This window comes from Petaurus breviceps, unplaced genomic scaffold (assembly GCF_028583685.1).
Source record: "Petaurus breviceps papuanus isolate PSGF00001 unplaced genomic scaffold, PetGlider_PUasm1.0 90994, whole genome shotgun sequence".
In the NCBI taxonomy this organism is placed as follows: Eukaryota; Metazoa; Chordata; class Mammalia; order Diprotodontia; family Petauridae; genus Petaurus; species Petaurus breviceps.
This window is the reverse complement of record NW_027187393.1, coordinates 7366851-7380624: the sequence shown is the minus strand read 5'-3', so window position 1 is coordinate 7380624 and position 13774 is coordinate 7366851. Positions and strand designations below refer to the sequence as shown.

Here is a 13774-nt window from a genome sequence, read left to right as displayed (position 1 = left end):
TGTTCTTCCCCAGTGATTTGCTTATTGAATAAAGGAACATTTTTTTGTTCATTAAAATAAGCCCTCCCCTGAAAATAAGCCCTCTGGTGTTTCTCTGTCCAAAAAATTTTAATAAGACAGTGTCTTATTATTGGGGAAACACGGTAGTAGAAACTTGGTTATCAATGAGCAAATCAGGTATAAACTTGAAAAAATAATGTAGTTAACTCTGGCTCCCTTGTATGTAGTGGGTTCTTAGCCAAATAAAATTTAGATAAATGGGCATGAATATGATTGAGAAAATACCACTTAACATTTTTTGGAATCATCTTAACTTGAAATATGCAAGAAAATGTTCGTTTTGCTATAATCATTGTTAATGGGCACTTTTCCTTTATATGTAGGCAGAAAAGAATAGAGCAGCAGCCATGGCAAATAACCTACAGAAAGGAAGTGCTGGACCTATGAGGCTTTATGTAGGATCATTACACTTTAACATAACTGAAGATATGCTTCGGGGAATCTTTGAGCCTTTTGGCAGGGTGAGTTCTTAGTCCTAATAATGTAAAGTGAATAACCTAATCTGAGCCCTTTATCCCAAGGATCTGTTGTGTATTTCTTGACTTTTAAGATAAATAATTTAGGTTGAAATGTTAATGGTCCCATAGAACATTGTCATTGTCCCTGGAAAGCCCTTTTAATTTTAATTTTTTTATTTTGAGCTCCAAATTCTCTAACTTTAACTGATTTGCACCCATTAAGAAGGAAGGCATATACCCTAATCATGTAAAGTCATGCAAAAGATACTTCCATATTAGTAGCTACATTGCAAAGGGGGTAGGGGGACAAGAAAAATAAAATTAAAAAAAAATATGCTTCCACCTGCACTGATCGTTCATCAGTTTTCTCTATATGTTGATAGTGTTTTTCATCATCAGTCCTTTGGACTTGTTAAAATGTTGCCATTATGTACAATGTTCTCCTGGTTCTGCTCACTTCACTTTCCATCAGGTCATATAGGTCTTATCATGTTTTCTCTAAAACCATCCTTTTGTCATTTCTTACAACACAGTTTTAATTTAAATTTCTCTGTTATTTAGAGCATTTTTATTTGACATTAATAGCTTTGATTTTTTTTTTCTTCTGAAAGCTGCCTATTCATATCCTTTGACCATTTATCAGTTGGAGATGGTTCTTATTTTATAAATTTGGGTCAGCTCCTTGTATATTTGGGAAATGAGGCCTTTATCTGAGAAACTTGATAATCTTTTTTTTTTTAAAAGGGGGAAACGCAGGGCACTTGGGGTTAAGTGACTTGCCCAAGGTCACATAGCTAGTAGGTGTTGAGTGTCTGAGGTTGGATTTGAACTTAGGTCCTCCTGACTTCAGGACTCGGTGCTCTGTTCACTGTGCCACCTAGCTGCCCTTTGATAATCTTTTAAAAGATACAAATCTGATTAGTAGTAAAGTGATAGAAAAGATGTGGCTCTGTTAGAAATTTCTGAATTTTGGTGTAAACATGGATGCCTCTTTAAAGTTTCTATTTAGTATTAACCTCATCTCTGTATTAAATTTTTATTGAGTTCTTACTGATTTTCATCGTGTATTATAGTTAATTGTTTGATCCAATTTCAGATTGAAAGCATTCAGCTGATGATGGATAGTGAAACTGGTCGATCTAAGGGCTATGGATTTATTACGGTAAGTTATGATTATTCTTTTATTAGCCAGTATCAGAGTCTAAAATTGATATCTTAGAGTAAAACCTGATTACTGATTGATTTGCAGTAGGAAGAAATTCCATCTGAATTTTACTAATTAAATCATTTCTAGTGTTTAAGTTGAAATTTTAGAAAATAATTTTGTTTCTTCCCAAGAACAATTAAAGGAGTATAAACTGTTTTTGTCTTTGTAGTATTTAGCCCACTGTCTACACATAAGCTTTTAGCAAATTCTTGTAGATTTATTCATAATAGACTTTTAGTTAAATGCTTGTTGAATTGAATTTCTAGTTGAGAATATATTGGTGGATTATAATAAATAGAAAGGACTACAGAGAATACAAAAACTTAATGTGTGCAGAGTTCGTTTTAGGTTTTTATAGACACAAAGTTTAGATCAGTTCTTGGCCTCTTAGAGTTAGCATATTGGTCATCTTCAGAAGCACTTAAATATAAAGGTCTTTCATTCTGGTATAGTGAAAAACAGGATCTGGGCTTGAATCCTGGCTTTTCCACTTACTAAGTGGGTGGCCTTGGACAAGTAATTCGACCTCCTTGGTCTTCATTTTCTTCATCTGTAAAATTAGTGTGTTGAACAGATTGTCTCTCTGGTCCCTATCCTACTCTAAATCCATGATTCCTGGTTTTAAACATTCTTCCTATAATTCTAACTTTCATTTACTTAGGAAAGCCTATTTTCATCAACCTATCATGAAATTCAGTCCAGTTTTCCTGGATTTTGAGTGAATATTTGTTTTATTCAGTCTCAATTACTTTTATTTCTGGAGATAATTACTCCATGGCCAGGGAAAAGATTTACTACATTGACTGCCTACAGAGCCCTAAATGAAAGTAAAGTGTCATACATAACTGGACATGACTTGTATACACACATAATTTCATTAATGATAATTAGTGTAATGAGACTTTTTCAAAATGCCTTAATCTATTTTTCCTGGCCCCCCCCCCCAAATAAAATGTGTGAACTTGGATTTGATTGTGCTTTTGTAATCTTGGTGTTCCACAGTTTTCCTTCATAATTAGCTTAGAGACCTATTCTGTAACATTTTATTTACAAATGAAAAAACTTAGGCTCAAAAAGATAAATTGGCTTGCCTAAAATTAAACAACCTTTTAATGGGTTACAGGATTTATATAGAAGGGTACTCTAAATACATAAGCTGTAGAACAACATTTTTGTTTAAATAGATTTAAATATTTAATATTCCCTGAATTTGTGAATACATTTCAGATACACCCATCATTTTACAGATTTAGTCTGTCCCATAACGTTTTTGGTATTGGTAATTTTAGACACAAGGAAATAGTCTTGAAGCTAATTGTCATTAATAGTATATATGTTCAATAGGGATTCTACTTGTGACAACTTAATCTTATCTCAGATTCCTAAAACATAGGAAACAGATCTACTTAACTCATCCACTGATGAAAAAGATCTGCTAGGCAGAAGGAAAGAGTGGTTTTGTATATGTGACAATACTCCTCTTTCCCAGTTAAATTCCATTCTTACAATTGCAGTTTGCTTTTTTTTACCTTTGAGATATACTGAGGCTGGGTGTCAACTCATTTTTTTTTTCTCTAGGTCCTGCAGGCTAGAAATGTGATTCAGTTCTAACAAAATTCCAATACGACAAAAGAATTTGGATGTTTTGTGGAGTTGAATATAAGGAGATTTTACTTGTATACTCTCATGGTGATCTCTACACGGTTTCCCCTGGTGGTCTCATCTGTCCCATGGGTTCAGTTATTTTGCTGTAGATGACTCCCAAATCTATATATCCAGTTCTATCTCATCAAAATCCTAGTTTCATGTTGCCAACTACTTGGTAGACATTTTTTACTGGGATGTGTCATTGGTATCTTAAATTCAACATGCTCCAGATAGCATTTAGCATTGTGTACACTCCCCCACTCCCAAGCACCTCTTCCAAACTTCTGTTTTTATTGGTGGTTTTACTGTACTCCAAGTCACCTGGATTCCTAACCTCAGTGTCATCCTTAACGCTTTCTTCTCCCCCATCCCTTAACACAATATCTAATAAGTTGCCAAGTTCAATGATTCTATTTCTGTAGCATTTCACAGCTTTCCCTTTCTTTCCACTCCCATAGCCGCCGCCACTCTAGTCAGGTCCTCATCACCTCTCTTGGAACTATCATAATAGCCTCCTAATTTTTCCAACCAGCCTTTTAAGCCTGATTTCATATTACTCTGCTTCATGATCTGTATGTTCCAGCCTCAGTACAGTACCTCGCAAATAGTAAGCATTTAATATATATTTGTTAGATTGAATTTAAGTGCGTGGAAAGCCACTTTAAAAAAAAAAAGGGGGAAATTTACCAAAAGATTCATTGTTAGGATTTCCTTTAATGAGTTGATCTAATACTTTTAAAGAGAATTGTGAAATATTTGGATGGCATACTTTTCCCCCAAGCATGCCTCTGAGATAAAGTGGGGCTCAAAAGGTTTATTATATGAGGCTTGATCCTGTGCCTCCACATGAGAAGAGGCTGTCATCTGTGGTGGAGAATTCTGGATTGGGCTATATATCCCTTTGCAGAGTTTTCTTTCTCTTTTCCAAAAGGATGTGGTGCTCATAGTCTTCTTGGAGTTCAAAGAGTGTAAAAATTTGGGATCAGAGATCATTTAAAATATATTCCCTGAAGCAAATACATCATAAATTTGAATGCTTTTTTTTTTAAAAAAGGTTAGCAGTTTATAGTATTATGTATATGCTTTGAACATCCCATCTACTTAAATCCACAGATTAATTTACAAAACACTTTTAATTCTATAGTTTTCAGATTCAGAATGTGCCAAAAAGGCATTGGAACAACTGAATGGATTTGAATTAGCAGGCAGGCCCATGAAAGTTGGCCATGTTACTGAACGTACTGATGCTTCCAGTGCCAGTTCATTTTTGGATAGTGATGAACTGGAACGAACTGGAATTGACTTGGGAACAACTGGTCGTCTCCAATTAATGGCAAGACTTGCAGAAGGTAAGTTTCTTGCAAGGCTTTAAAAGAGGATAGAGTTTTTTCTTATTGTGGAATCATCAACAAATATAATTAGGGACATCACCTATCAGTGAACAGGCATTCACTGGTATTTGCTGTGTTCTGGGCACTATCATAGGAAACTAAAGTGTATAAAACCTGACTCTTAACGATTAACAGAGATTGTTTATAGACTATCTCTATCCTAGTAAGGGAAAATGGCATAGATTGTTTCAAATAATTATGTGTTTCATTATAAGGGAGCTAGACCATGATCAGTAATTAAATACCTTTATGGCTATAACTTAATGGAATAACACAATGAAATTCTGTTGTTACCTGCCCTTGCTATATGCTTTGGACTTTTCAGCAAGAAGTAGTTGCTATAATGGAAAGGACCTTCAAATTGTAGTTAAGACAGACCTTAGTTAAGCCTCTAAAAACCTTGTTTCCTCATGAGAGAATATGGCAGCTCCACTGCATTTTTTTTTTTTTAGTGAGCGAGAACGTTAACATAAATATTACCTACTACTACTTTTACAGGTACTGGTTTACAGATTCCTCCAGCAGCACAACAGGCTCTGCAGATGAGTGGATCTTTAGCATTTGGAGCTGTGGCAGGTAGGAATTAAATCTCTAGTTTTTCTATTCTTGAGTTTTCTTTCATTCAACTGTAGCACAATTTGCCCAGATTTTTTTTGCTTGAATGGTTTCAAATAGCTTTCCTTTAATTTCCTGTTGGTTTGGCTTTTTTCTGTGCTTTAGCTACTTCTCAAAGCCTAAAGAAGTGCTGCTATTATTAACATAAGGATGTAGAAGGGACTTTTTTTTTTTTTTTTTTTTTTGAAAGTGACTTGCCGGGGGTCAAACAAGCTAGTAAGTGTCTGAGGCTAGATTTGAACACATGGCCTTCTGACTCCAGGGCTGGTGCTCTGTACACTGTACCACCTTGCTCCCCCAAAAGTTAAAATAAATAAACTTCTATTTGGCGGTAATTAATACAGGATCTTTTTGATAACTAAAACTATCTTTCTTAAGTGGAATCTATCTTTGTCTTTCTCTCTTTCTGTTCTACTAAGTTGAGTTCTACTAACTAGAAATGCACTCTTGAAAGCTCTTATCAGCCCACATTTCACTAAGAGAGCTGGAATGGGAACTCAGAATATCTAGTCAACTGTGGTTCTCTCTCCTTCCTCCTCCCCCCTTTTATTTTTTAAACAACTGAGGGAACTTGAAGCCTAGGCATTTAAGTGATTTCCTTCCTCCCCCCCCCCCCCCACCAAGTTTGAACCCCCCAGGTCTTTCAACTCCAGGTATCATTAATGTTATTTTCTACTCTACCATACATAAGTCCCCTACACTAGAAACACTTGTGTAAGCATATACCACCTCATTTTTAAAATAATTTTCTTCCTTCATTTGAATTCATTTAAAGTGATTCCTTTGAGATAGAATTCCTTTAGATTTTTAAATTTAAGAATGTATTGAATGCGTTTACTTTGTGTAGTAACAAATAACAGCTTAAATACTGAACTATTATCTATAGAGACTAGAATCCAGCTAATCTTGAGGATATGTGTAAAGGCACAGATTAAGAATCAGTCACATAATAAGGAAGGGCTGTGATCTGCACTTGGTATGGGAAGGGGGGGGAGGGTTGATAGTGGTACCAGATAACTAACCTTGAGGGCATGGCCCCTGTAAAACCAGATGTTATGCTGTATATTTTTCCATCCTAACTTGAAAACATTTTCAGTATACACTAGTTGCCAAGGGAGTTTAAAGATAAAATATACTTATCTCCAAGATTCTTGAATTTCATTTCTGAAGAATATTTTCCTAGGTAGAGGCAAGGGCAGCAAATAATTGTTTAGTAGCCAATTAAAGTTAGGCAGGTGACTATAAAAAAAAATATTTTTAACTGGTTTTTAGTGTCTGGTGTCTTAGTCTTTTACCAAACCCATGCCTTTTTCATAAAGCAAGATGTCTATTGCACAGGCCTGCCTCTCTGAATTCCCGCTGCCCTCCTTTGAATGAGTAGTTTGGGGATAGCCATTTACTATCCAGTAGAAAACTACAAAGTAGATTGAGAAAATTCTTATTCTCATTCGACAACATTCAGATGTCTACTTTTGTGGCACTTTCTAGATGCTGAGCAAAGTACCTACTCATAATCTCTGCTTTCTACTAATTTATGATAACTCAGGATACAGCAACCATCTCTTTAGTGACTGTCACCACCTGGGCTAAGAATACCTCTAAGTGCCATGGCAAGCATAATTAGGGATAGGCTGGGTAAAGGTAAAAAAAGAAAGGTCCCTCTGAGAGTCATCAGTGCTACTACTTGAAGACATTGTGTTTAAAAGGCATCGGTATTATTTAACAAATACTAGGATCTGTTTTAAAGATTGGGGGGGAGGGTATGGTTAGAGTTAAACTAGTAGTCAATTATGTTAAATTATTTCGTTTTCTCCTTTCATCTTGCTTTTATTTTTATTCTTCTGGTACTCTTCCCATTTACCCTCCCTCCCCCCCCCCCCCCAAAAAAAAAAAAAAAAACCCAAACTGGGATTTCCTTGTTGAGGTGGGTATCTTATGTTTGTGTGGATTTGTGTGCCGGTGTTTGTAAGAAAACACTGAGAATAAGGAAAAAGATTGGATAAGAGGCTCAAAATAGTGTAGTGACCCTTGGATATATAAAGACCTCAATGTTCAATTTGGAATAGAAAAGAGGTTTTGCTACTAGTTCCTCTTAAAGGATTTTTATATAGCTTGCTTTTGGATATCTGTTCATATTTTCGTCTATTCGTCCTATTTATGAGGTTCTCACTCTTGCATTGAGCCAATATCATCCCTGTTTCTTTTTTAGATTTACAAACCAGACTTTCCCAACAGAGTGAGGGTAAGTTTTCAAACTTTTTTAATCTCTACTTGCCCTAAAAAATAGTTTGACACAAAATTTTACTATTATTAAATAATTTGGAACTTTAAATATCACTGGCAACCTGGGTACCATGGCTTTGGGTGAATAAATGGTCCTTTTTTTGATGGTGGTCCTTCTACCCTCTCTCCTACAGGAACCTTTTTCCAAGTGTCTAAAGGCCTGGTGGGTGAAAGGCCCTTTGACTTCAGGATAGGCTCTGCTCTGACTCCAGTGAGCCTCCAAGTAGTGTACAACTGAGATGAGGTATACCTCATCTTTGAGGCTAAATATAGTGAATTGCATAGGAATTCCTGGGTCTAACAGAAGATGCAGCCCAGTCAGCTTTTTCTTCAGTCTGCTTTTTGCCAGTACTGTGAAGTTCAGTTACTCTCCTGAATTTTATTGTGATATCAAGTAAAATAGACTGGTTTTCACTTATTTCTTTGACAGAAGCCATAATTTTCATGATTCTGTGCTTTCAAGACATGTAAAGAAAAATTGTTGGCTACCACTTCATCCTCTTAAGTTAGAAATAATTCTTTGTTCAGTTTCTTAGTGCCTAATATGTCATAAGCACTATTATGGTATATAGTGAGCCATTAAGATCCACTCTCCTCGATATTAATGAATTAATAGTCTATGCTACTGGGTTGAGAAACATAAATAAAGCTTTCTAATACATAATGACATAAGAGAAAAACAGTATATGAATTGGGGAAGGGAGTCCTCACTGACTGACTGTTAAGAAAGGTGTAGCCAGAGGCATTTTGTTCCAGGCCTAAGGGAAAGTGAACTGAGGAATGGAACTTGGAAAGCAAAATAAATAGTTTGAGATGAATATCAATTCTGGTGGAAGTTTAAATAGTTGGAATAAAGGGTCGTGTGTGGATATCTACTGTAGGAATTCTTAATGTGCTATCTGTGAACTTGTTTAATATTTTGTCAATTTTCATTATAATTTATTTTGTATTCCTGTGTGTTTTTATTTGTATGTATTTGAAAACATTGTAATTCCTATATTTCAAAAGACTGACACATAGAAAGTTAGAGATTCCATGATTCTAGTAGATCCAAGTCTAGTGTTCAAGGCCAAAATAAGAGTTGGACTTTATTTAAAGTCAACAGCACAAGAAATATTGAAAGGGTTTTAAAGCTAGAAAAGTAGCCAAGAGCATGATCTTTAACAGTGGCAATATGAAACCATGCATAGAGTTGGGGGGAGGGGGGTGTTAATTCAGTAAGAGCAGAAACAATTAGACTGTTGTTGGTTTCAGGCAGGTGGTTATGAGAGGCCTGTACAGAGATCATGGCAGTACAAATAGGAAGAGAGTTTGTAGAAGTAAAGGATGTTTATGTATTATCTTTCATAGCGAACTTTTTTTTTTAACTGAGCATTTACTTGATAAAGGCCTAGGTTAGAAGTATTCAAAATAGTCCTTAACTTACCCATCGCATTTTCCACCTTTCCCTTAGGGATTGCTTCCCAATTTCTTCTCCATATTTTCCTTAACTTTTTTAGGTTGTTGATCTAAGACTTTGGTTTTCAAACATTGAAAATGAGTTTCATTGAAAGTAATATATTCTGTGCAAGATGTCTTTCAGAAATTAAATTACTTTTCCCCCCAAATAAATATAACTTTGGTTAAAGTGAGTCACAAAGTAGGTTGTAAAATTTGTGGATAATTGGGACTAGCATACCGGAATTTAAAACAAAGTCTTTTGTCTTTTTTTTCCTTAGTTACAGCTCTAGCTGCAGCCGCTTCTGTGCAACCTCTTGCAACACAGTGTTTCCAGCTTTCCAATATGTTTAACCCTCAAACGTAAGCAGTGAATTTTTGTATATAATCTTTGCTTTTGTGTATTTTATTCCTCTTGTTTTCAGTGTTTAGATCACATCTTTTATGAATTTCAAAGCGTGAAATTGGAGTATATTTTATGAAAAAGATTTGTTATAGAGCTGTATAGCATTTAACCAATGGATTTTAGATTACTTTTTCTTTTTCCCTGTGGCCAATCTTTATATTATGGAATTACTGTTAGAAGTTTTGACTATTTACAGTTACTAGAAAAAAATTAGGAAGAATGTCGATTTTGGACATTATACTGGTTACTGTTATGCTTTCAATATATTTCTTGTGGATAAAAAGGGGGTTTATTGGGAGGAAACAACTTGTCCTAGATATACATATATCTTTATGCATACAGATCATAATTTTGACCTTTTGTCTTTTACAGGGAAGATGAACTTGGCTGGGATACAGAGATTAAAGATGATGTAATTGAAGAATGTAACAAACATGGAGGAGTCATCCATATTTATGTTGACAAAAATTCAGCTCAGGTATGTTTTGCTCTGAATAGTAGTAATAACTTTCTTTGCATTCTAATTAACCATTGAGTATTCCAAGAGACATTTTCAATGGCTTGTCCCTACTCACCTGTTTTCTCTCTCATATCTGCTTCTTAGCTTAAATCCTACTTATAAGGAGGTCTTTTCCAGATCCTTAATTGTAGTGCCTTCATTCTGCTGATTATTCCAATTTATCTTGCATATGACATATATGTAGTTAACATTTGCATGTTGTGTCTTGACTCCCCACTAGATTGTGAGCTCTAGAGGAGCAAAGACTGTCGTTTTACATTTTTATCTGCCAAAATTCAGGACTGAGTTCCTGACACATAGTAGGTGCCTAATAAATAATTTAGTGACAACATACTTGTTGATGATTGTGAGGATTCCTGGTTTCTCCTGAACGTTTTAACTCTCAAATAAAGTACTTTCTTTCCTTTTTACTGTTGAGGTATTTGAGGCTTAATTATATTTTTAGCTTAAAAGCATTGACAACAAACCAAAAGAAAATAAATTGATGATGTTGGAAAAGCAACTTTTGAAAATTATGGACATTGAGAAAGCTGGATTTATAAGGCATCATAGAGACAGTGACAGAAAAGCAAAGTTATCTGCTGTGGTAGGATAGGACCCTATCTTGTAAAAATTAATAAAATGAGCTTTACTTCCTTGTCTCTGGGCTGTTTTCCCTTTCCTTAAATAGAGTGACAGCAGTACTCCTTACCATCACAAAGTATAAGGATTTAGGTGATCAGTAAAAAGCAAATATGCAGTTAAAGAATACAATTTGTTTCAGACTTAATCTAGAAGTCCATAGAGGGCCTACACTCAATCAAAAATAATAATAATTGGCTCTCTTGGATTTCAGGGCAATGTGTATGTGAAGTGCCCCTCAATTGCTGCAGCCATTGCCGCAGTAAATGCATTGCATGGAAGATGGTTTGCTGGTAAGTCCCATCCAAAATTCTTATAAATTGTTAGAACTAAATGTAGAAGAGAAATGGAAACATTAAAGATTCTTTCTTTTGACAGGTAAAATGATTACAGCTGCATATGTTCCTCTTCCAACTTATCACAACCTCTTCCCTGATTCCATGACAGCAACACAACTACTGGTTCCTGTTCGACGATGAAGGAGGATTTAGTCCCTTATGTACATAGCTTTTTTTTTTTTAAAGAGGATTCAAACCTGAGTTATCTTTTATTTAGGTAAAACAAAAGGAAAGGGTCTACTGTCATTTGTATGCGATTCCTGTTACCTTGCCAGAAGGAGAGAAAGCTGTTATAGCAGGAATGCAGTGTGCTCATTCTCCCTAACTAGCAGTTTCCACCGTATACAAAGCTGTTTTCTTGTTCTGCCTCGTAAATGTACATTTAGAACATTGACTAAGGTGATCTGTAGGAACTGAGAAATAGCTTAGACCAATGTACTTTCTGTAAAAAGGCAGACAAGGATGTAATGACGTTTTTAATGTTTCAGAAGCCTAACTTTTTATGCAGCAGTTACATTTTACATTTCACTAAATGAACTTTGACACTTGGCTAATGGTTTAACAGAAATAGGTTTCTGGAATACATATTTAGTGTTCTGTATATGGGAAATTCAAAGACAACTAAATGAGTCCTGACTTTAGTCAGTAATTCACCTTGCATTATGATAAACAATTGGCAAAAAAGGGAGATTCAAAAATTCAGTTTCTTGATGGTAACTTTTCAATTAATGTATCTGTAAAAGTTTCTTTGTAAATACTGTGTGTTCTGGTGTGTCTAAGGTTCCAAACAAAATGATCCCTGCATTTCCTCAAATGTACAGATATAGTGTGGTAAGCAACACAGTCTGAGCAGGAAACAGGAAATGCAGAAATAGGTTTTGTCTGGTTGCATATAATCTTTGCTCTTTTTAAGCTCTGTGAGCTCTGAAATATATTTTTGGGTTACTTCAGTGTGTTTGACAAGACAGCTTGATATTTCTATCAAACAAATGACTTTCATATTGCAACAATCTTTGTAAGAACCACTCAAAATAAAATTCTCTTTAAAAGGCCATGAGCAGTTTTAATTTATATTTTCTAATGGTTAAAAACGCAAGGTGTGGTGGGTGTCAAGTTTCCTTTACAATGTGCTACAGTGGGGAAAATAATGGATTTGAAGCCAGAGGACCTTGACTCAAAAACCAGTTATGCCACTTTTCATTTTGGAACTTCGGTTTCATGTGTAAAATAAGAGGACTGGATTAGATGACCCTTTAGATTTAATTTTCACTTCTGAAACCTGTATTCAACAGTGAAGTCTCAGTTCTACAGAGGGGCCTTCATCTATTAGGTATTGTTATGTGGCCCACTTTAAAGGCAGTTTTTCCTACCCCAGGTGGATTTTCCTCTGTACGAATTCAACACTGAAATTTAAACCCATAAATCTTCCAATATTCTTTACACACAGCACCCTCCTCTTAAATCAGAGGAGGTCCTGTTATAGCCAAAAATTATATACATGTATAACCTGTTCTTTAACACAATATACATGGATACCAAGTGCTTTTGTGGGAGTGTAGTTAGGTATAAACTATTGATGTTGTAAACAGATTTATTAACAGCCTTGGGGACTTGAGATGTCATCTTCGATGTTGTGTTCCACTTGTTGATTCCCCAAGTACAAAATGAATACTTTCCTTTATTAAATTACCAAGGGGAAAGTAGTTTTGACTCTCAGAAGTTTGAATGAAGCTGAATGTCCACTACCCAATAATGTCAAAATTCAAAGAGTATCTAAAAAGGAAATTTTCTTACAGCACGTTTAAAAAAAAAAGGCAACTTTGCACCTTTTGCCCTCAAAGGAGCTGTTTACCAATGAATGGTTTCTGTGTTCATAAACTTTTCCAAGAAGCTTGCCTTTCTCCCAGTGCTTAGCAAATGATATTAGCAACGTTTGGTCTGAATAGAATTAAGAGAACTAGTGAGCTAGTTTTTAAGAGTTCAAAAGGGCAAAACTTAGTAACTTTTAATATTTTCATCATATCTTAGAACTATAACATTAGAAATGACTGAGCAATCAAGCAGGTTCAGAAATCTGTCTTGATGAAAAACGCTATCAGAAGCTTAATGTAGTGTTCTGTATTTCACATTTTAATAAGCATTTGTTCAAATTGTACCACTTCAATATCACGCTGCTCTAATTTTCACACTATTCTGTAGATCACTATTATTCTGTCCAATTTGTCACACCCTTAGCCCATTTCAAGTTCTTAAGTAAATTGTATCATTTTTATTTTGCCCATCATCAAAATATATACAGAATCAAAAAAAAAAAAACCCTACATATAGCTTGCTATTATATCAGATCCTGGCAAGTTTTCCTTTTTTGTGCAACTCTATAACGTAGTGAACCTTTGAGTAAATAGGTTAAAGGTACCCTAGAATGCATCAGCCAATGACTGCAGATTAAATTTAGGGTCAAGATACTAACTCATCATTCCTTGGCTATACTCAGACCTTTGGAATTACAGGATTCACTTATGACAAATAATTAACTGAGGCCCAGGCAAATGAAAAGACTTGCTTAAGATAACAGCTAAGCAAGCCTCCTGCTTGTCCTCTAATCACAAAGCCATTGCTTTACTATACCACAAATCTTTACCCTTCTTGTCTAAGCTTCCACTTGGAACCATGGAATAGAAGGGGTGGGGGGGAAATAATGCAGTATCATGAGTTGCTCTGTCCTACAAGCAGGTAGTGGCCATAGATTAAGGACTTAAATCCAGGGACAAGGGCAACAAGAAAGACCAGT

At 35.3% G+C, this 13774-nt stretch overlaps 1 protein-coding gene across 3 annotated transcripts in view; it reads left to right on the top strand.

The window, feature by feature from the left end:
• Nucleotides 1-12035, top strand: part of RBM39 (RNA binding motif protein 39) — a 27868-nt gene extending 15833 nt beyond the window's left edge. For 2 of the 3 annotated variants that reach the window (XM_069077808.1, XM_069077807.1), the window contains exons 9-17: nt 384-521; nt 1615-1680; nt 4517-4721; nt 5262-5339; nt 7588-7620; nt 9380-9461; nt 9877-9982; nt 10860-10938; nt 11024-12035. In XM_069077808.1, coding sequence (XP_068933909.1) covers nt 384-521; nt 1615-1680; nt 4517-4721; nt 5262-5339; nt 7588-7620; nt 9380-9461; nt 9877-9982; nt 10860-10938; nt 11024-11124 — 888 coding nt within the window. In that variant the 3' untranslated portion in view covers nt 11125-12035. Of the gene's footprint in view, nt 1-383; nt 522-1614; nt 1681-4516; nt 4722-5261; nt 5340-7587; nt 7621-7795; nt 7906-9379; nt 9462-9876; nt 9983-10859; nt 10939-11023 lie in introns of those variants that run through there. The other variant, XM_069077809.1, reaches the window with a different exon arrangement.
• The last annotated feature ends 1739 nt before the right edge of the window (nt 12036-13774 follow it).